The following is a 27,742-nucleotide window of genomic DNA, read 5'->3' on the forward strand; positions in this document are numbered from 1 at the left end:
CAGAGAGGGACATCACTCAGAGGGAGCAGACCCTTTGTGATATTGAGAGGAATCTCCCTTCTCACCCGGAACGCCTAGTGAACTGGAAGGACACACACAAGTCCCTCCTGGATGATCAGCACCAACAACAAAAATACACCTTTACGGCGCATCGCCAAAGACTCCACGCAGAGGGAGATAAAAATGGTGTAATGTTATCCCGACTGACCAAACAGGAACACTTTAAGACCCCGATCCTATCTTTACACAATAAGTCGAGCCATCCTGTTTATACACAAAAGGCATTCAAGGACATCATTTACGCCCAGTTAAGCGTGATGTATGCAAGCCTTGAACAACCCCAACCAGACAATATAACAGAATACCTTCTTGCCACCCCACTCCCTGCGCTTTCCACAGAGGATGGTATGTCCCTAGATGAACCCCTCATACAAGACTAGCTCCTCGCTGTCACTCAGACATTGAAAACGGCTAAACTCCAAGGAACGATGATCTTCCAGTGGAGTTCTACACAAAAAAATCTTATATCCTAAGTGATAAGTTATTAGAGGTATTTCAGGATGCTTTATAAAGAGAAACCCTCCCTCCCATGCTCTGTGAAGCTGGCATGGTAATGTTCCCGTAGCCTGGCAAGGACCCTACCATAGCCATTGCTTACAGACCCATCTCTCTCCTTAATGTAGATGTTAAAAGTCTGAGTAGTGTCCTTGCCAATGACCTTCGACCACATCTTCAGTCCATCATACTACCAGACCAATCAGGGCTTATTACCCGGAGAAACACGTTACGTAATTTGAGACAACTCTCCCACATATACCATACCTCGCAACACCTCAACGATAACTATGCATTGGCCTTCCTTGATACTGAGCAAGACTTTGACTACCTAACTGGACTTATCTCTGGCAGTTACTTGGTAAGGCAGATTTGGGTCCCATGTTCATCCGATGGGTCCAATTATTGCATACAGGCCCATGTGCTCTGGTGCACACTAGAAGGTTGATTTCCGATCAATTTAGTTTAAACAGGGGCACCAGACAAGGTTGCCCCATCTCGCCCATTCTTTTTGTGTTGGCGATGGAACCTATAGGGATGTGACTGCGCCACATACTCCACTCCTGATGGATTCCGATAGGAGGGACTATGCATGTGGTGGTCCTTTATACAAATGACGCCTTGGTCTATCTCAGTCATCCGTCCCGTTCAACCCCAGAGCTTGTGCAAGTGATGCAGGAATTCAGTAAGTCTCTGAGTTGTGTGTTAATCTTTCCAAATCTACCTCATACCCCATGAGCGAAGAATTAGGAGTTGAAGCCACCGCTTTGTCCTCCACTGGGATACCATGGAAAAGCCAGGATGTTTGCTATTTGGGGATATACCTGGCCCTTACAGAGACGGATTTGCTAGAACTAAATACAAGCAGAGTTCTTGTTGCTCTTAAGACATCAGTCGGTTTCTGGAGAAACTTACCACACTCTCCCTTATGTGAAAAATGGCAATAGCTAAAATGATTATTCTCCCCCGCTGTCTGTATGCCCTCCAGAGCACTTCATTTCAAATTCCCCATCATTATGTTCGGCAACTAGACGGTATATTGACCAATTTGTGACTGGCTGATACACGTAGACGTGTCAGCTTTTCTACCCTAAAGTGACCCTGGTCCGGGGTGAGACTGATATCCCACACTTAAAATTGTATTATATGGCTACACACATGCAACATTCCATTCACTGGTTGTCCTCCTAAAAGGTACCTATGGGGACACAACATTCCCTACACTACTGATGGCTGGTTTGAATCTCCTTCCAGGCACACCCTACAAAATACATCTAGTGGCCGAGATTTGGTAAGAAACAGTTAAGAGGGTGCTCCAAAAAGCCCCCTATGTCCCAGATATCCCTATATGGATATTGCAACCCTTTAGCAAAATAGAGGACTCTATGTTGATACAAAGATGGAAAGCTAGGGGATGTCTATTACTAGGAGACCCGAATCCGGGAGGTTGATTTATCTACTATGTAGGCGCAGTACACACATTCACCTTGGGTCTTGGCCAATTTTTAAAATACATGAAAATTTCAGCCACAGGACACGAGATATTGTCCACATTTCCCGATGCACCATCTCCCACTAATTCTATCACCACATTGGTACAAATGGCTGGAGGACAACACATAATTACACATCTATATCAGGCACTGCTAGATACGAATCCAAGCTAGATGGGAGAAACTACAATCTGATACCTTGACAGATAAAGAGTGGGAGCCCATACACAAAGGAGACCGTACTGTAAGCACTAATGCTCCCTTTAAACTCACACAGTACAATTTTGTTCACAAAACATACCTCTCCCCATCACACTCATTAGGATTTACCCCACATGCTCCAATAGGTATCCCCGCTGCCAGGCCCCGAATGCTGACTTTTTACATATGGTCTGTAACTGTACTATCCTTTAACCTTATTGGACAGGTGCTAGATAGCCTTCATAGTGCCACGGGTTGGACTATTCCATCAGACACAACAAATCTACTCCTAGGTCTCATGCCTTCTCCTTTGGGTAAGAAACGTTATAAAGTCTGAGCCCTTCGCCCCCTTACACTCTGCTTCACTCAGGGATATTTTTGAATGGGCAACTGCAGAAGAAATTTGCATGAAATATGTGTGCACTGATGACAAACTGTCAGATGACCTAATGGCATGGACAACCATGCTGATGGACCTTAAGGACACCTCCTCCAAGGATAACTCAGATCATTCATGTGAAATACCTTGCAGCACAGATAAAACTTAAACGTTTGCTAAACTTGAAGATATGTATTATAATGCCTTTTATGTTTAAGAGATGCTTGTTGCAGGAGCAGATGGGGGTTGGGAAGGGAATTTATTGGTATTATGATCGTATTGATGAATTGTAAACCTGATAGAACCTGTGGCTATTTTAAACTTGTCGGGAATATAATGTTGAAACGTCAACAAAGATTATTTAAAAAAAAATGCTTCCTAGCTAAGTCACATACAGGATCTCACAGAATTGAAGCAGCTGTGCAATGCCAGTTTGCAACCAATATAGCTCTGAAAATTAACAAAAAAATACCTTGAAGTGTTTAAAAATAGTATTATAAATTTGGAACGATCCTACTAAAAAATGTTCAGTTCCAGTTGTGGTGCTATAGCCTATCCTGAGTAGTCAAAGGACAAATGTACAGATACAACAAGCATGAAGTGCACAGAGATAGAAAATAAATTGTTTTTGCACAGCACACCTATTGTTCATTTCTGTATTCTTATCTATATAAGACCCTAAGACATTGTATTCTCCCAACAACTTGCAAGGATCACACATTTCTTGACAATCCTCAGTTAAAATTCCAGCAGATTAAGAGATCCAAGTAAATTTGCTTATCACAAAGTGGCTACCAAGATTATAAAAAACAGAGATACCTGCAATGTTTAAACTTCATCCCCATCTTGCTAGAGTCAAAACTGATGGCAGCTGAAGATGATCCAGCAGAATTTTGTTCACAAAAAAGACTGCCCATTCCACTCAGATTGATTTGTCAATCAGATTTGACACAGTGACTTATAAAGAAAACAGTTTCAAACACACAGGCTACAGCCCATGCAATTAGGAGATACTTGTATAACTATTTCAATAATTTAAGATCTGCCACAGAAACAAAACAATAGAGTTTGTGCACTAAGAACACTTAGGAACCTATAAGTAGACGTGCTCAATCTGTAGCATAGCTAAACATTTCTATTGTCACAATACAAATCAGGCTCATATGCCATGAAACTAAATGGGATTCTAAATGAGTGAGCCAAACAATGTACAAAGAGAATTCATGGGACACATTATTCGGCAATCAGTTGACCTAGGTCCTTCAAAAATATTTGGGAGTTTTTGTAATGCTACTGTACCACAAATGCTAGCCACCAAGAACTATTTCCTCTGCTGTTCACAAGTCTCAGAAAGATATCACAGTGACCCATTTGCAGATTTCTGAGATACTCATTGTAAGCCTGCCCGGCCCAGTTTGGTTTTAGCCAATTTGAAATCTAGCCTGCCAAGCTAATTGTGATGACAGTCGTAGAACTTTAATGGAGTTCAAAAACATAGGGGGTCATTATGACCCTGGCGGTCGGCGTTAATGTAGAGGAAAGTACTGCCAACAGGCTGTAGGTACTTTTCTCCATATTATGACATAGCCAAACCGCCAATGTACCACACTGACCGCCACAGCAGTAACGACTGCCGGGCTGGAGACTTCACTCTCCAGCCCACCGGCCGTCACTTGCCCACCTGCGGGATTATGGCCCTGCCTACCGCCATGGTTTTCATGGCATCCTTACTCCACGAAAACCATGGCGGTAGGCACTATCAGTGACAGGGAATCTCTTCCCCGTCATTGATAGGGGTCTTCCCCACCCCCTCCCCCTCCACAGGTTTTCCCCCCACCTCCTTCCTCTCCAGACCCCCCATAAACGCCCCTCCCTTCACACACGCACAAACGCATACACACACCCATTCCAACATTCATCCACACATACATACATCCATTCACACACACACATCCACACACACTTACATACATACACGCACACACGCACTCACACATCCATACAAGCGCACACACATAACATGCAACACACACCCCCATACATGCACGCACATTTACACACATCCCCCATCCCCCTCCCGTCAGAGCACCCGACTTACCTGTAGTCAGGGGGCCCTTCGGCAGGAGACGAAACGGGGCGCTGCTGCCAGCAGCAGCGTCCGCCAACGCAACTCCGCCAGGCCGTATTATTCTCATAATACGGCCGGCGGCAGTCTCCTAGCGAGGCGTTGCTGCTGGCAACAGAGCCACCTTACCGCCATCCTTCTGGCGGAAATCCGGCTGTGGTTCATAATCCGGCGGACGGCTGGTAGCCGTGGCAACGGTCTTTAGGCGGCCGTCGCTGCGGCGGTAAGTGGCTTTCACCGCCGGGGTCTTAGTGAACCCTATTATCTTTTCCACTCTGCGCAACAAGTGTTCACACAATTTTATACATTGGCACCAATTTCCATGGTGTCAACATGCTACACCTACTACATATCTGCCAGCTGTTTTACCTCCATCAACAACAAAATACTTTCCGAATGCCTCCAATCACCGGGACCATGAGCCACCTTTGCCAGCCTCAATACCAACTTCGTCACTCCACTAACCACTGAATCCAGAGCCTACATTTTTCTTGGTGACCTCAACTTTCATTGGAAGACTGTAATGAACCCTGCTCCACAGCATTCCTCAAAAGCTTGAGTAACATCGGACTCACCCAACTCGCCCCAGAACGCACCACAGGATACCCCTTCTTCACAACAAGTGCCAGCATTGAAAACAATTCCACCACACCACTCAGATGGACCGAACACGTCATCATCCACTTCCAAATCAACACACCTCAAATGAACACCCCACCAGGTTCAGCATTCTAAGCCGTAGCTGGAGCAAGATCACTGAAGCAGACTGACTCAGCGCCGTCAGTACAGATCAACCTAGCCCCAACAGACAACCTCAACAAGGACATCAACAAATTCAACAACTTGATCAAGCACTGCGCAGACTCTCTCACACTCATCAAACCCAACAAGCATAGTAGATCACAATACCAGGTCAGCTGGGACACAGAAGACCGCAAAGACTCAAAACAATTCTGTAATCAGCTAGAGAGGAAATAGAGAGCCAGTCACAAGACAGACACTACTGACAAGGCTGCACTCAGACGCTATCAGCAGCAAATAAGAGATACCAAGAAATAAGCACAATTGGACCTCATGAAAGGAAGCTCAAACAGCTGCACGGAAATATTCTCAACATTAAGGATTTCACCTAGCCATCAGCCAATGTCATCAATATAGCCCCACCCTTTTCAACATATACAAGACACCACCTGCTTACATCATTCAATCACAAGGCATCCCGTCATCTCCTACGCTGATGACAACCAACTCATTCTCTTCCTGACTGACAAAACAACCATCTCCAGAACCAACTTCACCAACAGAAGGACCATGGAAGCAGACTAGATGCAAACCAAATGCCTGCAGCTCAACTCTGAGAAGACTGAAGCACAGGTCTTCTGCAACAAGACCTCCCCATGTGCCTCCACCTGGTGGCCTTCGGAGATAGGACTAATACTCACGCCCACAGACCATGCAAGAAATCTAGGGAGCATACTAGATGACCAGCTTAACATGACCTCAAACTTGACCACCCACTCCGCACCGATACCACACCGCTACCCATTCACAAAGGCAGCCAATTCAAACTTCTCCTGCACACATACAAAGCCCTGCACAACCCAAGACCAGAATACCCAAACAACCGCATACACTTTCAACAACCCTCCAGACACCTACGTTCTGACACACTCTCACACGCACACATTCCCCGTATCCACTATATCAAAACTGGAGGTTGCTCATTCTCCCACATCGCGCTCAACACATAGAACAACCTCCCCCTACACATCAGAGCCTCCTCCTCACTTCTTGAGTTCCGCAAGAAGCTGAAGACTTGGCTGTTCATATATGCACCTTGGTAACTACAAAACTACACACCTGTCCCCACGACTGGGTACCATGTAGGGTTATTAGTGTGCTATAAAAATCAACATAACATAAAAGGTTGGAGTGGGGTTTGCGGTCTTACATTAGGTTGCTTATTATTTTCACAGACCCAGACATACAATTTTTTCCTTCCTGCCAACGAATTCCCGAAACAACCCATTTCCATTGGGAAAACCCAGAAATGTAATATTTCACAGCATGTTTTGAATTTAGATTTCTTTTTTCCTTGACTTCTTTCGTTTCTTGATTTACATGCAAACTTTAAAACCAAAGTTATTTTCAGAATATTCCAAATTCAATTTCTGCAAGTCACTGTGTGTTAGACTTTTCATCCTTGGCATGGTCTCCCTTAACTTTTTGCCTCTGTTCCCCAGGTTGTTGATGTGTGCTGGACTCTGATTTTACTGTGCTTGTTACTCTGGACACTTTACCACTGCTAACCAGTGATAAAGTGCAAGTGCTCCTTTAAAAAATGTGTATGTAATTGGCTTATCCATGACTGGCATATTTGATTTATTAGTAAGTCCCTAGTACAGTCACTAGAGGTGTCCAGGGCCTGTAAATCAAATGCTACTAGTGGGCCTGCAGCACTGGTTGTGCCACCCACATAAGTAGCTCTGTAATCATGTATCAGACCTGCCATTGCAGTGTCTGTTTGTGCAGTTTTTACTGTAAATTCGACTTGGCAAGTGTACCCACTTGCCAGGCCTAAACCTTCTCTTTTCTTACATGTCAGACACCCCTAAGGTAGGCCCTAGGTAGCCTCAAGGGCAGGGTGCAGTGTATGGTTAACGTAGGACATATAGTAATGTGTTTTATATGTCCTGACAGTGAAATATAGCTACATTCGTTTTTCACTGTTGCAAGGCAATCAATCAATCAATCAAGAAATTTGTATAGCGCGCTACTCACCCGGAGGGTCTCAAGGCGCTGGGGGAGGGGGGACCGCTACTGCTCAAACAGCCAGGTCTTGAGTTGCTTCCTGAAGGAGAGGTGGTCTTGGGTCAGACGGAGGTGGATGGGGAGGGAGTTAAAAGTCTTGGCTGCCAGGTAGGAGAAGGATCTTCCTCCCATGGTGGCTTTTCTAATGCGTGGCACGGCGGCGAGGGCATGGCTGGTCGATCGTAGCTGGCGGGTGGGAGTGTAGAAGGTCAGGCGGTTGTTGAGGTACCTGGGGCCCAGGTCGTGGAGGGCCTTGTGTGCGTGGGTGAGGAGGCGGAACGTGATTCTCTTGCTGACGGGGAGCCAGTGCAAGTCTCTCAGGTGTCCGGAGATGTGGCTGTGTCGGGGGATGTCAAGGATGAGGCGTGCGGAGGCGTTCTGGATGCGTTGGAGTCTTTTCTGTAGTTTGACCGTGGTTCCGGTGTAGAGGGTGTTACCGTAGTCCAGTCGGCTGGTGACGAGTGCCTGGGTGACCGTCTTCCTGGTTTCGGTGGGGATCCATCGGAAGATCTTTCGGAGCATGCGTAGGATGTTGAAGCATGATGATGAGACGGCGTTGACTTGTCTGGTCATCGAGAGGGAGGAGTCCAGGATGAAGCCCAGGTTGCTGCGTGGTCCGTTGGTTTGGGTGCGCTGCCCAGGGCAGGGGGCCACCAGGAGTCGTCCCAGGCAGAGGGTGATGATCCAAGGATGAGGACTTCCGTCTTGTCTGAGTTCAGTTTCAGGCGGCTGTTCATCATCCACTCGGCTACGTCTTTCATCCCTTCGTGCAGGTTGGTTCTGGCGGTGGCTGGGTCGTTGGTGGAGGAGAGGATCAGCTGGGTGTCGTCGGCGTAGGAGATGATGTTGAGGTTGTGATGGCGTGCGATGGCTGCGAGGGGGCTCATGCAGACGTTGAAGAGGGTGGGGCTGAGTGATGATCCTTGTGGTACGCCGCAGATGACTTCGGTGGCCTCGGATCTGAACGGGGGGAGGCGGACTCTCTGGGTTCTTCCGGTGAGGAACGAGATGATCCACTCTAGTGCCTTCTCTTGAATTCCGATGTTGCTGAGGCGCTGCACTAGGGTGTGGTGGCAGACAGTGTCGAACGCTGCGGAGAGGTCCATGAGGATGAGGGCCGCTGTTTCCCCGTTGTCGAGCAGGGCTCGGATGTCGTCAGTGGCTGCGATGAGGGCGGTCTCGGTGCTGTGGTTGGCTCGGAAGCCGGACTGTGAGTGGTCGAGGGATCCATTAGTCTCGAGGAAGGCGGCCAGCTGTCTGTTGACGGTCTTCTCGATGACTTTGGCAGGAAACGGGAGGAGGGAGATGGGGCGGTAGTTCTTGAGGTCGGTGGGGTCTGCTGTTGGTTTCTTCAGGAGGACGCTGAGTTCGGCCTGCTTCCAGCTCTCCGGGTAGGTGGCGGTGTTGAAGGAGCAATTGATGATGTCCCGGAGATGGGGTGCGATGACGGAGTCGGCCTTGTTGAAGACGTGGTGGGGGCATGGGTCGGTTGGTGATCCGGAATGGATGGTGTTCATCGTATGGATGGTGTCTTCGGTGCTGACCGGGGTCCAGGCGCGGAGGGTGGTGTTGGGGGGCGTCGGTTTGGTGGTTGGGTGCGTGGTCTGTGCGCCGAAGCTGTTGTGTATGTCGGCGATCTTGCGGTGAAAGAACGAGGCGAGTGAGTCGCAGAGGTCTTGTGAGGGGGTGATGTTGTTGTTTCCGGCGCTGGGGTTGGAGAGCTCTTTGACGATGCTGAAGAGTTCCTTGCTGTTGTGTGCGTTGTTGTCTAGTCGTTCTTTGAATGCTGTCTTCTTGGTGGTGTGGATCAGCTGGTGGTGTTTACGGGACGCGTACTTGAGGGCGGTCATGTTGTCTGTAGTCGGGTTTTTTCGCCAGCCTTTTTCGAGGGTGCAGCAGTTCTTCTTGGAGTTCTTGAGGTCGTTGTTGAACAAGGAGGCTTTCTTGCTGTTGGGCCTGATGGGATGGGTTTTCAGAGGTGCGAGGTTGTCAGCGCAGTTGGTGATCCACTGTGTAAGGTTGTTGGCTGCTTGGTTGGGGTCCGCTGAGCTGGCGGGGGGGTTCTGGCTTAGTGATGTGGAGAGCTGGTCGGTGGTGATCTTGTTCCAGCTCCTGCGGGGAGCCTGTTGTGGGTGGTGGTGAGTCGTGGTTTTTCTGAAGCTGAAGTGGACGCAGCTGTGGTCTGTCCAATGGAGTCCGGTGGAGTGGCTGAAGGAGATGTACTTGCTGGAGGAGAAGTCTGGGTCCGGCGTAGTGGGTGGGGGTGTTCACCAGTTGCTTGAGTCCGAGGTTGGCGAGGTTGTCCAGCAAGGTGGTGGTGTTGTTGTCGTTGTTGTTCTCCAGGTGGAAGTTGAGGTCCCCTAGGAGGATGTAGTCAGCGGAGGGGAGGGCGTGTGGGCTGATGAAGTCTGCGATGTCTTCGCTGAATTGTGTGCGAGGTCCTGGGGGTCTATAGATGAGGGTGCCTCTGAGTGTGGTCTTGGGGTCGGTGTGAATCTGGAAGTGGAGATGTTCGGCAGCTGTGAGGGTGTCGTCGGAGTTGGTCGTGATGCGGATGGTGTTCTTGTGGACAATGGCGATGCCTCCTCCTGTCTGGTTGACGCGGTCCCTCCGGGTGATCTTGTATCCGTCCGGGATGGCGATGGCGATGTCGGGCGCTGAGGAGGCGTTCATCCAGGTTTCTGTGAGGAAGGCGACGTCTGGAGATGTGGTGTTGAGCAGGTTCCAGAGTTCCACGGCGTGTCTGTGGATGGAGCGGGTGTTGAGCAGGATGCACTTCAGGTGGTTGCTGCTGGTGCTTGGTTTGGCGGGCGCGGTGCGGGTCTGGATGCAGGAGAACTTGCAGGATTGGCAGGTGAAGGGTCCGTGGGTGCGTCTTGGGGCGGCACGGCAGCACCCGGGGATCCGGCCGGTGTTGAGTGCGATGAGGGTGGCGGCTTCGTAGGTCCGGCGGGTAGGCTCGCAGCGGCGGGGGCCAGGGGGTCTGGCGCTGGGCGCGGACGGGCGCAGACGGGCGCAGACGGGCGCAGACGGGCTTGCCTTTGGCGCGCCTTCGGCGCGCCAGCGGCGCGCCCGCTGCGCTGCCTCCATATGAGGGGAAGAGGGAGGGAGGAGCAGCTGGGAGGTGGGAGCGGGGCGGCCAATGGGGAGCAAGGGGGCGGAGCTACCGGAGTGTAGCGGCGGGAAAAAAACGGGCGGCGATGGGGTGACGCGGCGAGGCTGGAAGAAAAAAGAACACAGTAAGGGCAAAAAGGTAAAATGTACAGTGGAACAATACCAGGGGCACAGGCACTCGGGGTACAGAAGAAAGAGCGGACACAGGCACTCGGGCACAAAACGAAGAGGACGCTGGCGCTAAGTCACTGGAGGCGGGAAAAGGCAGTCAGGGCACAGGAGCACAGGGCACAGGAGCGAGAGCGGTCACGCTGGAGGCTGCGTGGCGGTGAGGGGAGCGACCTGCCTGAGAACCAGGGTCAGAGGTCGCTCTCTCTATCGCTGCGCGGCCTCCATATGAGGGGAAGAGGGAGGGAGGAGCAGCTGGGAGGTGGGAGAGGGGCGGCCAATGGGGAGCAAGGGGGCGGAGCTACCGGAGTGTAGCAGCGGGGAAAAAACGGGCGGCGATGGGGTGACGCGGCGAGGCTGGAAGAAAAAAGAACACAGTAAGGGCAAAAAGGTAAAATGTACAGTGGAACAATACCAGGGGCACAGGCACTCGGGGTACAGAAGAAAGAGCGGACACAGGCACTCAGGCACAAAACGAAGAGGACGCTGGCGCTAGGTCACTGGAGGCGGGAAAAGGCAGTCAGGGCACAGGAGCACAGGGCACAGGAGCGAGAGCGGTCACGCTGGAGGCTGCGTGGCGGTGAGGGGAGCGACCTGACTGAGAACCAGGGTCAGAGGTCGCTCTGTCTCTCTCATAGGTTAACATGGGGGCTACCTTTAAATCTGATTAAAGTGTAGATTACCTTTGGGAGCGGATGGACATGTGGAGTTTGGGGTCTCTGAGCTCACAATTTAAAAATACATATTTTAGTAAAGTTGATTTTAAGATTGTGTGTTTGAAAATGCCACTTTTAGAAAGTGAGCATTTTTTGCTTATACCAGTTCTGTGACTCTGCCTGTTTGTGGATTCCTTTCTGGGTCAATTTGACAGTTGGGCTGGTTGCACCTCACACTAGTCAGTGACACAAAGGGATCTGGGGTGTAGCCTGCATATCCCGATGAGCCATCTGTGCTAGGAGGGAGGAGAGGAGTGGCCACTCACACCTGAAAGGGCTGTGCCTGCCTTAACGCAATGCAGTCTCCAACCCCCTGGTGAGTGTCTGGGGCTTGGCCTGGGCAAGGCAGGATTTCACATTCACAAGAGACTTTGCTTTGAAGTAGGCCTACTTCAAAGGAGAAATTGGGTATAAGAAGGGTACCCAAAACCACAGATTTTAGATCACTTCTGGACATCAAGAGGAACCTCTGCCTGGAGAAGAGCTGAAGAGCTGAGGAGATGTGCTGCCCTGCCTGTGACTATGCTTTGAGGAGCTATCCTGCAGTTGCTGCTTCTGCCTGTGCAAGGGGACAAAGACTGGACTTTGTGGTTTATTCCTGCTTGAGAAGGGCTCTCCAAGGCCTTGGACTGAGCTTGCCCCCTGTTCTGAAGTCTCAGGGCCATCAAAGACTTCCCTTACCAGCACCTGGACTCTCTGCTGAGACTCCTGCATGCCAAGTGGTGCCCTATCAAGTCCCTGGGCCCTTGGAAGGAAAAGCTGGTGAAAATCCAAGGAAATCGACTTCGGACGAATCCAAACCGACGCCGCTGCTGAATCCGGTGACGCCCCCTGCAACCGACTCCGTGATCTTCGCTGGAACGCAACGACCTTCGCAGTCCCGACTCCGATGCAGCCCCGCCAAAGTCCGCGATTCCGTGGAAGTTGCCGCACCACGTCGTGACCGACGCCACTTGAAGTGCGCAGATTCAAAGTTTCGCATGGACGCCACAATCCCCGACTTCGCACATCGGCTTGTTTTCACTCTTCACCAAGGTACTGTACCTGGGGGTCCGCGTGACTCTGTGGCCAGCGCCGCTGGTGTCGGATTGTTGGGAACGACTCCGTCATGACGCTGTGTTAACACCTCATCGAAGCATTTTGTGTTTCTAAGCGCTATTTTTGAATGTAATCTTTAAAAATTCATAACTTGACTTGTGTATGTCGGATTTTTGTCGTTTTTGTCTTGTTTTGTTTAGATAAATATTTCCTATGTTTCTAAACCTGTGTTGTGTCATTTTGTAGTGTTTTCATTAAGTTACTGTGTGTGTTGGTACAAATACTTTACACCTAGCACTCTGAAGTTAAGCCTATTGCTCTGCCAAGCTACCACGGGGGTAAACAGGGGTTAGCTGAGGGTGATTCTCTTTTACCCTGACTAGAGTGAGGGTCCTTGCTTGAACAGGGGGTTACCTGACTGTCAACCAAAGACCCCATTTCTAACATTGGTGATCAGCGGTTGGGATTTGGACTTGTATTTGTACTTGACATACAGTAATTAGGTGTACACTACTGTTTTGAGTGCAGACCACTACATGACCACATACTAATTGTTTCGCGATCTTTGACTTTTTCTCTTTTGCTTGGATTTTTCCCTACATCCATTTTCGTGGTAATCTTTGATTAACTTCTGAACTTCATTTGGGAACTTTTCTGCTTTTTGGAACTTTGCACTTTTGTTGACTTTTCAACATGTCTCAGTCTGGAGATGCATCAGTTGGAGCTGCTTTTGACCTGGAAAAATTGGATAGCTATACCAATGCTCAGCTAAAGCAGTTCTGTAAAGGTTTTGACTGTCCCATTAAGAGCTCATCCAAGAAGGAGGACCTACAAAAGGCACTGAGGGCCTGGGTGACAGCCAAGAGCACTGAAGGGCACACAGAGGATGAGGAGGATGATGAGGAGGAAGGGCAGTCCATACACAATGGTATTGTGGGTGGGCCTGTTATGTCCAGGGAGAGGGTCTCCAGGGCAGGTAGCAGTGTCTCATCTAAGGGTCTGACCCCTGAGGAATTGCAGGACAGACAGGCAGAGAGGGAGCACCAGAGGGAGTTGGAGAAAATTAGGATGGCCACTGAAGAGAAAAAGTTGTTGTTGGCTAATGAGCTCAGCTTGAGGGAGCTGGATCAGAGGAGCCAGTCTAGTAGGGATGGTGGCAGCCACATCACAGTGCAGCCTGAAAGGAGGGTGCACATTCCTAAAGATCTTGTGAAGGATTATAAAAGGGAGGACAACATATACTTGCGGTTTAATGGGTATGAGTCTGCTATCCATATGAATCTGGTCCCTGAAGATCATTGGGGGGCGGGTCTTTGGAAGCACTTTGAGGTAGAGGGGAGGGATACACTGACAGCCTATGGGGATGCTCAGAATCTCACCTACTCTAGCATGAAGGATGCCTTGCTTACATGGTATGGTCTTACCCCTGAGCAGTACAAGGATAAGTTTAGATCCTACAAGAAGATGGACTCCCAAACATGGTTGGAATGTGTTGATTCTTATTGCAGGTCACTAGATGGTTGGGTGAAGGGCAGTAAGGTAACTACGTATGACGGGCTTTACAATCTGATTGCTTGGGAGCACTTCTACAGTTTATGTTTTCCAGAGCTGCGCCAGCACCTGATTGACAGCAAGATGACTGACCCCAGGAAGCTTGCGCATGAAGCGGACCGCTGGGAGAGCACCAGGGTCCGAAAGAGCTATGGGGGTGTAGTGAATCCTAGTTTGTTTTAATGGGATAATGGGAGTTAGCTCAGCTTTTGGCTTGCAGACTTGTGCCCCCGTCACCTAGTGACTTTTAACCTACTTAACTTGTTCTGTCTTAGACCATTTATTTAATTAAATCTTCTAAGATGGCTGCCGTGTTTATAGTTATGCCTTTTTGTTTAGAGTTATGTTATCAGTGTCACCTTGCCAAGGCGTCAACTCATGCAACAAAGACAAACAAACTATAGGGGATCACATTAGAAATTACCGTCCCAAGCATGCAGCGTTATTTATTGTTTTGGAACAACCTACGTCAGGGGTCCAAGTAGATCTGTATAAATACATCACACTTTAGACAGATAATCAGAGGGATTCTGACCAGATTCCATTGCTGCTATCTATGCTGCACGTCGCCTTGACGCTGACCCAGGACTTCGTGTTCTGCCGAAGTCTAAGCTCGAGAACTCATTCAAGGTAACCAGGGTTGGGGGCTCTTTCCAGGGACATGGCATTGGCAGATTAGGTTTAACATACCCAGCACTCCTCTAGCTAGAAGGTTAGGTCTATCATGATAGGGTACACGGACATATGATACGCTTTATGTCTTCCTATGCTAATACAAGATGGTTGGGGTCTTCAAAATCATGACCCTCGACTTTACAATGCTATCTCTTGTACTGTTCATTATCCTAATCATTGCAGCCAATACGATTTACCACATTATGTTGAATCAAAACTATTGAAACATTACTGCATCTTTATCATTGCCTGTGTTTGGTTGAGATATAATATATCTGTGAGAAAGTGGTAATCTCAGTTTAACCACTACATTCCCTGAGACGTCATACTTCTGAGTCCATGTGTAAAGGCTGCCACAATTCACCTTTGACTGTTTCGGTTGTTGGTGAGGTACTGCTAGTGAGCCAGAAGGGTTGGGGCTACAGTTGTGACTTGTTGTAGGAAAGCATAGTCACCTACAAACATAAGTACAGTCATCCTTAAACCAGCAGTCATGCCCAGGGCAAGAGTCCAAACTACGACAGGGAGACCACGCCAAGGGTGGGCAGGGTCCCTCTCAGAAGAAAGGGTGAGGTAAGGGTAAACAGTGGGAGTTCTCTAAAGGGTTCGAACCTGATTCCCAGGGTAAGGATTCCCAACCCCCCAGTGAGAAGAAGCCATAGTTCTCCAAACGGAAGCCAGTGGCAGGTGGTCCCCCACGTAAGTGCTATGCATGCGAAGAGGTGGGTCATGTGAGGGGGGACCCCAAATGCCCCAAAAGTACACCAGCACCCACTGATGCGCAGTCCCAGGGTTTGGCCAGTGTAGCACTTGGGGAGGAGTTGGTTTCAGGTGGGTGGGAACCAGCTGAGATGACCCATGTCTCACTAGGACACAGTGAGATGGTCCAGAGAACCCTAGTGCCTGAAAACACTAAGAAGTACAGGCAGTGGGTGACCATTAATGGACAGAGGGTGGAGGCTCTGAGAGACACAGGAGCCAGCGTGACTACATTGATGAGTCAGCTGGTGTCTGAAGAGCAGATAGATACCCGGGTACTTCACCAAGTAGTTGCAGTGGACAACTCAGAGCGCCTGTGCAGAGTTGCGCAGGTTCCCTTTGAATGGGGGGGGGGGGGGGGGGGGGGGGATCTCAGGTTCCTTTAAGGTAGTTGTGAGTCCAATCATGCCTGTTGATTATTTGCTAGGCAATGACCTCGATGCATATTGCAGGTCTTGTCAGGCAAGTGGCAAGAGTGGGAGGAAATGTAAGGCTCCCCTCCAGCCTTTGCCTGTTGTCAGTACTCCCTTTGAGAGGGTGGGCATTGACATTGTGGGGCCTCTGGATCCTAAGACAGCCATGGGCAACAGGTTTATCCTGGTCTTGGTGGACCATGCCACCCGGTACCCAGAAGCCATTCCTTTGAGATCAATCACCTCCCCTGTGGTGGGTAGTCCTTTGATGGGGGGTTTTACCCGCATGGGGTTCCCAAAGGAAGTGGTATCTGATAGGGGCACCAACTTCATATCCATGTATATGAAGTCTCTGTGGAAGGAGTGTGGGGTAACCTACAAGATCACCACCCCTTACCACCCCCCAAAGTAATGGTCTAGTTGAGAGATTCAACCGCACCTCAAAAGGCATGATCATGGGCCTGTCGGAGCCCTTGAGGCGGAAGTGGGACGTCCTCTTGCCATGCCTTCTGTTCGCCTACAGGGAGGTGCCTCAAAAGGGACTTGGGATTAGTCCCTTTATGCTGATTTATGGCCACCCTATGAGGGGAACTTTGAGTCTGGTTAAGGAAGCTTTGAAGAAAGCTCCTAGTAAACCCCCCCAGGATGTATTCAGTTACATGCTGGCTTTGAGAATCCAGACTGCCCGCTTCAGGAGTCTCGCTCCGGAGAACCTGGAAGCAAGCCAGGACATGAAACACTGGTATGACCAGAATGCCACTCTGGTCGAGTTTCAACCTGGACAAAAAGTGTGGGTGATGGCACCAGTGGAACCTAGGGCGCTCCAGGATAAGTGGAATGGGCCATTTCAGGTGGTGGAGCGCAAGAGCGAAGTCACCTACCTGGTGGACTTGCAGGCTCCAAGGAACCCTTTAAGGGTCCTGCATGTCAACCGCCTCAAGCCGCACTTTGGGCAGACTGAGCTGTGAATGCTCCTTGCGACACATGATGGGGTAGAGGAGGAGAGTGAGCCTCTTCCTGACCTCCTGTCTGCAGGAGAAAAAGATGGTCCCGTGGAGGGAGTGATCCTCTCCCCCTCCCTGACTGAGGAGCAGCAAGGTGACTGTCGCCATGTGTTAGGACAGTTTTCCTCACTGTTTTCCCTGATCCCAGGAGTCACACACTTGTGCACACATGATGTGGACACTGGGGACAGTACACCTATTAAAAAGAAGGCTTACAGGGTGACTGACAGGGTCAGGGCATGCATTAAGGATGAGGTATCTAAAATGCTTGCCCTAGGGGTTAATGAGCACTCTAGCAGTCCTAGGGCCAGCCCAGTGGTATTGGTCCCAAAGGCTGCTGCACCTGGTGCCACTCCAGAACTCGCGTTCTGTGTGGACTACCGGGGCTCAATGCGGTCAGCAAGACTGATGCACCCCCCATCCCCCGAGCTGATGAGCTCATTGACCGGTTAGGCGCTGCCAAGTACCTCAGTATGTTTGATTTAACATCTGGTTACTGGCAGATTGCCTTAACTGAGGGGGCCAAGGAGAGGTCAGCATTCCCTACCCCAGATGGACACTTTCAATTTAAAGTGATGCCATTTGGGATGAAGAATGCCCCTGACACCTTTCAGAGGTTGGTCAACCAGGTGTTGGCAGGACTGGATGAGTTCAGTGCCACCTACCTGGATGCCATTGCTGTGTTTAGTTCCACATGGGAGGAACACCTGCAACACCTCTGGAGAGTGTTAGAGGCCCTGCAGAAGGCAAGCTGCACTATTAAGGCAAGCAAGTGTCAAATAGGGCAGGGTTCTATGGTGCACTTAGGACACCAGGTGGGTAGTGGCCAGATGGCACCCCTACAGCCTAAGATTGATACAATTCTGGCTTGGGAGCCTCCCAAGACCCTGACTGAAGTGAGAGCCTTTTTAGGTCTCACAGGTTATTACAGGAGATTTGTTAAGGGATATGGTACCATTTTTACCCCCTTAACTGTGTTGACTTCTAAGAAGCAACCCAGGAAAGTGATCTGGACAGAGGCTTGCCAGAACGCTTTTAATGCCCTGAAGGCTGCCATGTGCACAGCACGTGTGCTGAAGGCACCTGACTACTCCAAGGAGTTTGTTGTGCAAACAGACGCCTCAGAGCATGGCATTGGAGCAGTACTCTCACAGCTTAATGAAGAGGGCCTAGATCAACCCGCAGGCTTCATTAGCAGGAGGTTACTACCCAGGGAACGTAGGTGCCATAGAACGTGAAGCATTTGCTGTGGTCTGGGCACTGAAGAAACTAAGGCGGTCATTCTGACCGCGGCGGTCGACGGTCACCGCCCGCCAAGCGGTTCCCGCCGAAAGACCGCTCTGCGGTCAAAAGACCGCGGCGGCCATTCCGGCTTTCCCGCTGGGGCGGCGGGCAACCGCCAGAAGACCGCCGGCCGGCCCAGCGGGACAGCCCCTTCAACAATGAAGACGGCTCGGAATGGAGCCGGCGGAGTTGAAGGGGTGCGACGGGTGCAGTGGCACCCGTCTCGATTTTCACCGTCTGCACAGCAGACAGTGAAAATCTTTGTGGGGCCCCCAGGGGCCCCAGGGCACCCGTTCCCGCCATCCTGGTTCTGGCGGTGGACACCGCCAGAAACAGGCTGGCGGGAAGGCGCTCGGAATCCCCATGGCGGTGCTGCAAGCAGCGCCGCCATGGCGGGTTCCCTGGGCCAGTGGGAAACCGGCGGGAAACCGCTGGCTCCCCTTTTCCGACCGCGGCTTTACCGCCGCGGTCAGAATCGCACAGGAAGCACCGCCAGCCTGTTGCCGGTGCTTGCGCCGCACTCCGCCATGGCGGTCATGGACCGCCAAGGTCAGAATGACCCCCTAAGACCCTACTTGTTTGGGACTCACTTCCGATTTCAGACCAACCACAGGCCCCTCAGACTGTTAATGCAGATGAGGGGTGAGAATCCAAAACTGTTGAGGTGGTCCATTTCCCTACAGGGGATGGACTTTACAGTGGAACACCATCCCGGTACAGAGCACGCCAATGCTGATGGTCTGTCCAGGTTCTTCAGCCTTAGTGATGAGAACTCCCATGAGGTTGGGTAGTTGCTACCCACTTTCAGCTGGGGGGGACAAGTGTTAGAATTTTCATCCTTGGTTTGGTCTCCCTTAACTTTTTGCCTCTGTTCCCCAGGTTGTTGATGTGTGCTGGACTCAGATTTTACAGTTTTTGATACTCTGGGCACGTTACCACTGCTAACCAGTGCTAAAGTGCAAGTGCTCCTTTACAAAATGTGTATGTAATTGGCTTATCCATGATTGGCATATTTGATTTATTAGTAAATCACTAGCATAGTGCACTAGAGATGCCCAGGGACTGTAAATCAAATGCTACTAGTGGACCAACAGCACTGGTTGTGCCACCCACATAAGTAGCTCTGTAATCATGTCTCAGACCTGCCATTGCCACAGTGTACCCCCCTTGCCAGGCCTAAACCTTCTCTTTTCTTACATGTCAGACACCCCTAAGGCAGGCACTAGGTAGCCCCAAGGGCAGGGTGCAGTGTATGGTTAAGGTAGGACATATAGTAACATGTTTTATATGTCCTGACAGAGAAATATAGCTAAGTTAGTTTTCACTGTTGCAAGTCCTGTCCCTCTCATGGGTTAACATGGGGGCTACCTTTAAATCTGATTAAAGTGTAGATTCCCTTTGGGAGCGGATGGACATGTGGAGTTTGGGGTCTCTGAGATCACAATTTAAAAATGCATCTTTTAGTAAAGTTGATTTTAAGATTGTGTGTTTGAAAATGCCATTTTTCGAAAGTGAGTATTTTCTTGCTTATATGATTTCTGTGACTCTGCCTGTTTGTGGATTCCCTGTCTGGGTCACTTTGACAGTTGGGCTGGTTGCACCTCACACTAGACAGTGACACAAAGGGAGCTGGGGTGTAGCCTGCATATCCTGATGAGCCATCTGTGCTAGGAGGGAGGGGAGGAGTGGTCACTCACACCTGAAAGGGCTGTACCATGCAGTCTCTAAACCCCTGGTGAGTGTCTGAGGCCTGGCCTGGGCATGGCAGGATTTCACATTCACAAGAGACTTTGCTTTGAAGTAGGCCTAATTCAAAAGAGAAATTGGGTATAAGAAGGGCACCCAAAACCACAGACTTTAGATCACTTCTGGACATCAAAAGGAACCTCCCAACCCACCTTCCTGTTTAAAAGGCTCCCTTGAGCCATTGAGCTGACGAGCTCTGGAGATGCACCTGTGAGCCTGTGAGTGGTACTAGACCTGAGACGATTTTGGCAGCATTTCCAGCAACCCCAGATATTTTTCGATGTTTTCTACTCTCTACTGACGAAGGGCAATAACCCAGAAACACGTGTATAGAGATGAACAGCAATGACTGCACTACCTTTAGTGAAAAACTACGGACACTTTCAAGTAAGCATTAAATTTGAACTGCATTTACCAGGATGCAAAGGGGCGAACTCGACTGGGATGTGAGGCAGTGTGCTCCCAACCCGCCTTCCTGTTTAAAAGGCTCCCTTGAGCCACTGAGCTGACGAGCTCTGGAGATGCACCTGTGAGCCTGTGAGTGGTACTAGACCTGAGATGATTTTGGCAGCAACCCCAGATATTTTTCGATGTTTTCTACTCTCTACTGATGAAGGGCAATAACCCTGAAACACGTGTATAGAGATGAACAGCAATGACTGCACTACCTTTAGTGAAAAACTACGCACACTTTCAAGTAAGCGTTAAATTTGAACTACATTTACCAGGATGCAAAGGGGCGAACTTGACTGGGATGTGAGGCAGTGTGCTCCCAACCCGCCTTCCTGTTTAAAAGGCTCCCTTGAGCCATTGAGCTGACGAGCTCTGGAGATGCACCTGTGAGCCTGTGAGTGGTACTAGACCTGAGACGATTTTGGCAGCATTTCCAGCAACCCCAAATATTTTTCGATGTTTTCTACTCTCTACTGATGAAGGGCAATAACCCAGAAACATGTGTATAGAGATGAACAGCAATGACTGCACTACCTTTAGTGAAAAACTACGGACACTTTCAAGTAAGCGTTAAATTTGAACTGCATTTACCAGGATGCAAAGGGGCGAACTCGACTGGGATGTGAGGCAGTGTGCTCCCAACCCGCCTTCCTATCAAGAGGAACCTCTGCCTGGAAAAGAGCTGAGGAGAAGTGCTGCCCTGCCTGTGCTTTGTGGAGCTATCCTGCAGTTGCTGCTTCTGCCTGTGCAAGGGGACAAAGACTGGACTTTGTGGTATATTCCTGCTTGAGAAGGACTCTCCAAGGGCATGGACTGAGCTTGCCCCCTATTTGAAGTCTCAGGGCCATCATATACTTCCCTTACCAGCACCTGGACTCTCTGCTGAGACTCCTGCCCTGACAAGTGGTGCCCAATATAGTCCCTGGGCCCTTGAAAGGAAAAGCTGGTGAAAATCCAAGGAAATCAGCTTAGGACGACTCCGGACCGACGCCGCTGCTGAATCCGGTGACGCCGCCTGCAACCGACTCCGTGATCTTCACTGGAACGCGACGACCTTTGCAGGCCCGACACTGGTGCAGCCCCGCCGAAGTCCACGACTCCGTGGAAGTCGCCGCACCACGTCGTGACCGATGACGCTCGAAGTGCGCAGATTCAACGTTTCGCACCTACGCCGCGATCCCCAACTTCATGCATCCGCTTGTTTTCACTCTTCACCAAGGTACTGTACCTGGGGGTTCGCGTGACTCCGTGGCCGGAGCCGCTGTTGTCGGATTGTTGGGAACGACTCAGCCACGATGCCGTGTTAACACCTCATCGAAGCATTTTGTGTTTCTAAGCGCTATTTTTTAATTAAATCTTTAAAAATTCATAAATTGACTTGTGTGTGTCAGATTTTTGTTGTTTTGGTCTTGTTTTGTTTAGATAAATATTTCCTATTTTTCTAAACCTGTGTTGTGTCATTTTGTAGTGTTTTCATTAAGTTACTATGTTTGTTGGTACAAATACTTTACACCTAGCACTCTGAAATTAAGCCTACTGCCCTGCCAAGCTACCAAGGGGATAAGCAGGGGTTAGCTGAGGGTGATTCTCTTTTACCCTGACTAAAGTGAGGGTCCTTGCTTGAACAGGGGGGTAACCTGACTGTCAACCAAAGTCCCCATTTTTAACACCGTGCATATGTTTTTTCATACCCAGTCTTTGTTGCAACAATTCTCCTGGAAAGTCAGCCTAACAAAGAATGAGGAACTTATCTTCAGTAGCCGATCACATCAGTGGCCTATCACATCATTTCTGCACTGTTAAAGGTCACAAAAAAGAAATCTGGGTTTGTGAATAGATTGTGCACTTAGCCTCTCTGCTCATGTGAATTCCATAGATAACTTCTGGATTTACCACTTAGATTAATGAGAAACAGCATCAGTTTTCACACCTTAGTGTATCAGATTTGCTACCTAGCCTGGGAGGGGGAGACGGGAGGGAGGGGTTTCCAAGTGGAACCGCTATAATGGACGAGGTCGGCTTGTGCATCTATATTAAATTAAACTGAAATCACTATATGGTAGCATCTACATTTTAACTTTGTCACCTGCTAATAAACAGCAGATTAATTTACAAAAAGCTTTGCATAGGACTGGATTAAACTTTCTGCTGTCTTTTGTTTTCCAGTACTATACACTCTCGTGCTCTAAAGAGCTCAAATCGCAGATGGTCCAATTGGCAGTCATTTTTTTAAATGTTTATATACAATGACAAGGAGTAGGAACCTGATGACAACTGCATTTTTGGAATCTTCCAAATCACTTAAACCATAAAACTGAGCTAAGTACATGTCCACATAATAGGCGCGGTGGAAGCCTTGGTTTTTCACTCAAACATTGTGTTCTACGAGCTGAACTCTAATGCTGACATAGACTTGCAGTAGAAAAGCGTTTCTGCCCGGTAAAATATATGATGATCGCTGGTATGGCTGCTAATAATATGGCTTCTGTCAAAGCTGTGGCTCACCTTCTGATTCAACTTTGCCAGAGGCAGTTTATACTACTTACTGACTAAACATGATTTTATTTTTATACAAAAAAGGCAAGGGGTGTGAAGCCGGAGGCTTGTGTTTTTCCTTGTTGCTGGACGTCTTACATTCTTCAAGAAGAGGTATCCCTTTAGTTTGTAATTTTTCACTAGATGACGAACTTCTAAAGGATTCCAGAAATTAATTCATTTTTCTTTACATTGTTCATGGAGGAATTCACACAACCAATGGCCACAGGTTTTTGTGACTGATTGATTGTATCCTGTATGAGCCAGCCCTATACAATAATCAACACGTGGCTTCAACAAGCTATTAAGAATGTCATGATTTCACAATGTTCAAAGTGGAAGCACAGCCATTGATGTCCAACTAACAAAACATTGAAATTAATATACTTGTCCCTTCAACTAAGTACTCTCCACTTCAAAGAAGGACATTCTACTCAACTGTGCTTATGTAAAACACTGAAAATCTGCCTTACAGCAACAGACTAGTAGAAAAGGTCTATGACTGAGTAATCACTACAGCGTTTTAGCAACAAAAGGGCACTGCTGTGGCTTATAATTCAGTTTATCAATGAAAATCAGACCGTATTGCTCAGAGAACAGTGTTAGCTGCTCTGCTAGCTGGAAACTAGGATATATTTGCAATTGTACATACATTTAATTGGTGTTTTGCACTTTTAATTTTCCTCAAGTACTACAAGGTAATGGTTTCATCAATTTCTGGTTTCTTTCTGCTACGTTTGTCACTAAAATTTAGGAGAATTGAATTTCACTTAATCTGTCAGCATTAGTTTTCTTACTTCGTGGAATGCTAAAACAATACTAAAACTCAACTTAGGGGCAACATTTTTAAATATACATTTGAATAAAACCTTTTTAATAACAATTCACGCAAGCCACCCGAATCTAGGTATATAGTTACAAATCGATAGCAAAGCAAATTGCTCAAGTGTACATAAGCGAAAACCAGCAAAAAAACCACCCAAAATCCGACTGTGCAGAAGAGCAATATATTTCTTGCTCCATATTTAAGATTCAATAACAAAAATACAAAGGGACTTGTGATAAGAAGCCAACAATTTGCCAAAGTTTCATGACGATCCGCAGGATTTGTCATTAAATATTAGAATTTTCGTCTTCAACAATCCAAAGATTTTGCAGTGCTGACACTTTCACCTACGATTCAAATCTCAGTTTACCTTGTGAACGCTGTTGGGATTCTCAAGCCACGCATAGTACATCTCCTCGACATAATTTGAGCTGGTCCCACTCAAGAAAGTTTCTGTGCCCCCCGATGAGAAGACACGGTTGCCACGTGAACATATCTGTGAGGTTGCAGAGTACTTTGAGAGCAGAGGAAAAGCGCACGGTCTCAGCCTGGCAGCCAGCAGCTTCAGGTGGCTCATGGTGATGGTGTGTGGGCATAAGGCAAGAGCTTGGCCTAAAGAAAATGAAGGGGTAAAAGTGTTAGAGATGCATCACACAGATATACCAAAAACTGAAGAATTCCAAACTAACTACATTAATGTTTGCTTACAGTAAGCAAAGGCTCTCGATAAAACTGACAGTATCCAGTTTTCCTAGTACGTGAGCTCCGACAGGAACAGGTTTGTCCTGTCAGGTCAAACTACAAAAATCTGACTGAATGCTTATGAGCTACAGATTAGACACACTCCACTTTAATGTAAAATCAAGGTCATATCACTTATTATTCAGTAATTACAATAAAATGCAGTGGCTCCTCGCGCCAAGCAGAATAAGCTCTAACAAGAAATCTTTCAAGCAACTTTGACACACAAACCTACGTGGAAAGCTTCCGCTTCAAGCATGCATGGACAGCATTACTATACAGAATCGGGCGATATAAATATGTTGGGTAGGTAAAAGGAGCCTAAAATGATTTCATAATGTTTATTAGCACTAGGTAAGTTATCTACCGTCATAAAGCACTACCTACAAACCAGAGCGGCCACATCAAATATCAACATCTACATAACCAGGAGAACTTATTACACATAACAACAAGCACTGGCAATGCCAATAGGTCTGCCTTATGAAATAAAGTGCATTTGGAGTCATTGATAGAAAAAGTAATCATACGTCTTTCCACTCATGCATCCATTCACTGACACATTCTTGAATCCAACCTCTGACACACCCACAACAAAACACAAACTCAACAACATATCTAGGATATGTTAAAAGAATACATGCAATAAAAAACATGCTGCATCCTAAACATAGCCGGAATGTACCTAAAATAACAAAACTAAACATAGCAGTGGATATCTGTGTTGCAATGGTTTTGTAATTTATAGTAGTTGTAAAGTTCCAGTATGGCCGCCATGTTAGACCACCAAGATGGCTGTCATGGAATAGTAAAGCAATTATGCACCATAGACAGCTGCATCCTGCAATGGTCACCTGGTTTAGAGGAAATAGCCACGCGGGAGGCAAGAAAGCGGAAACCTGGAGTGGCGTAGTATTCTCTTAAGGAAATTAAAATAAAATATGAAAAAGCAAAGAGATGAAAGGAAGACTATAAATGGAGGAAATCAAAACTAAAGGGCAACCCAATTGTCCCCGATAATGAAACACAAATTTTCAGGTGGATGTGCACATGCGATAAGAAAACGCTGTCATTCACAAGGCCACCATTACCCAGTGCAGTACACAGTCATTGATGGAAGCAGAATGTAAATTATATTCATACACACCAATGATAGAAAATGACTGCCCACAGGCCCTCTGTGAGGAAATGTGGTTTATTATATGGCATGGTTGCACAACCGCACCATGTATTAAACTCACAAACCCATCTTGGATACAGTCAGGCTCGTTTGTAAAACTTTAGCTCCATCCTGGGTAGCTGTGACTTCGAGCAGGCAAGCTTTAACAAAGGGACAAGTGCAAAGCATTTAGAAGTACCAAAACAATTGAGTAACAAAAAAACACAACACAAGGAACTTCAACACAAATTTATAAAAACAGACTTCATTTTAATGAATTTTTAGAGACTAAAATGAACAAAATTCAGCCGAAAGGTTCTTGAGATATAAATTAGTGAGCAACTCCTAAATCACCGATTTTCACTCAAAATACAAACAAAAATTGCAGCTATCGCAGTTGAAGTTTACTTTGAAGTCTTTTTATGAAGTTGTGTTCAGGTCCTCCATCCCGCTTTGGTCGACCAACTCCGACAGGGAGCAAGTCACAGGGGTTAGTAAGGCTTAGCAGGACAGTTACCTTGCAGTCAAAGCATTCTCCATTCTAGTTACAGACTCTATGGGCAAACCATCAAAGGCATCAAAGGAGTTGTCCTGATGTAAGGGATACAGGATCCTGAAGATGTTTAGGATGCTGATCCAGTCGATAGTGGTTTTGCTGTGGTCACCCCTTAGTCCACGAATGCTGTGGGGTGACTTTGGTCACAGAGGTCCAGGTGAAGTTCAGTCACTAAACAATTGCCACTTTTCTTCCGTCACAGCAAAACCAGCAGTTCCCTTTAACTCAGACTAGCGTCCGTCTTGTGCGACCAAATTGAATTTTGATGATCCTCCCAGGTCCAACAGACACAGGTGCAACCACAGAGTGTCAGGGCTCTGTCACATGGGCCGTGCTTTGGCAGCCAGCAACGACTAAGTTATTGTGGCTACCAAATCGCAAAGACAGTTTTTTAGGCAATTATGGCCCTCAACCTGTAACAGTAAGTCAGCCAACTGACGCTTGGAGTTCACCTCTTCTGTCTGGGGCTTGGAGGATGACTTTTCCTTGAGCTGGGTACAACAGGCGCAGTCTTCTCTTTTCCAGCCCAGGAGCAGCAGGTGCAGTCCAGTCTTTTGTGCAGCCTCTCTTTGCCAGGTCTACGTAACAGCAGGGTAGTGCTTCTTCAGTCTTCTCTCCAGCACAGACATGATCTGGGTTTGGGTGTCCGTGGTGCCAGTTTAATGCCCTCAACTTGCCCACGAGGGATGCACTGACTCTTAGCTAATGGGCTATCAGGTCATCTCCCACCTGATGACTTCCTGCAATGTGTGGCACCCAGCCCTTCAAAGGCAGATTCCCTTTTGAAGCTCGCCTTTTGGGCCCACTCCCTGTTTGGCTTTCTGCCAGGGGGAGGTAACTTCCCTTCCAACGGCAGGCCTCTAATGTGTCTTTTCCAGGGAGTCGTTCACACCTTTACCTAGGAGGTCAGGAGGCTGTCTCATTGCCAGAAACTGTAAATAGTCACTGGAAAATTGAGTAACAGAGTTGCAACTTTCTAGATTTGCCTTATACTAAAATGTTACATTAAATATGACTTGGGAAAACTGGAAAGAAAAAACGGATGAGTAAGGTATAGCATGCCAATTATTCATCATTCTCCCATGGGGTGTTGGTGTGTTTTACCACTGGTGCCCTGTTTGACATATGGAGGCAGATGTGGAGGGGCACTATTTGCTGCTTCAAGGCAGGCTGGATGGTGTTGATGTGGCAAGGGTTAACTCCTATGGGCAGAATGTGAATGATGGGATGTTGTCTTCCCGCCGGTTGAATCCAGTCTGTTCTGCGTGGGGAACTTCAACTTCAACTGTATTACTGATGGCATGCTTGATTGTCACCCACCATGGCGACATACTAATCCAAGGATGACATCCAAATTGCGGGTGGTCACGGTGCAATTGGGGCTGTGCAATGTTTGGAGGGGATCCCACCTGACGAAAGCAGGAGTACACCTGTTTCTCC

The 27,742-nt window shown here is 48.2% G+C and overlaps 1 protein-coding gene across 1 annotated transcript in view; it reads right to left on the minus strand.

The window, feature by feature from the left end:
- OGDHL (oxoglutarate dehydrogenase L) overlaps positions 1 to 27,742 on the minus strand; it is a 664,251-nt gene that overhangs the window by 590,409 nt on the left and 46,100 nt on the right. The window contains exon 2 of the mRNA XM_069240663.1: positions 24,217 to 24,458. Coding sequence (XP_069096764.1) covers positions 24,217 to 24,423 — 207 coding nt within the window. The 5' untranslated portion in view covers positions 24,424 to 24,458. The remainder of the gene's footprint in view (positions 1 to 24,216; positions 24,459 to 27,742) is intronic.

Source organism: Pleurodeles waltl, chromosome 6, assembly GCF_031143425.1.
Source record: "Pleurodeles waltl isolate 20211129_DDA chromosome 6, aPleWal1.hap1.20221129, whole genome shotgun sequence".
Classification (NCBI taxonomy): domain Eukaryota; kingdom Metazoa; phylum Chordata; class Amphibia; order Caudata; family Salamandridae; genus Pleurodeles; species Pleurodeles waltl.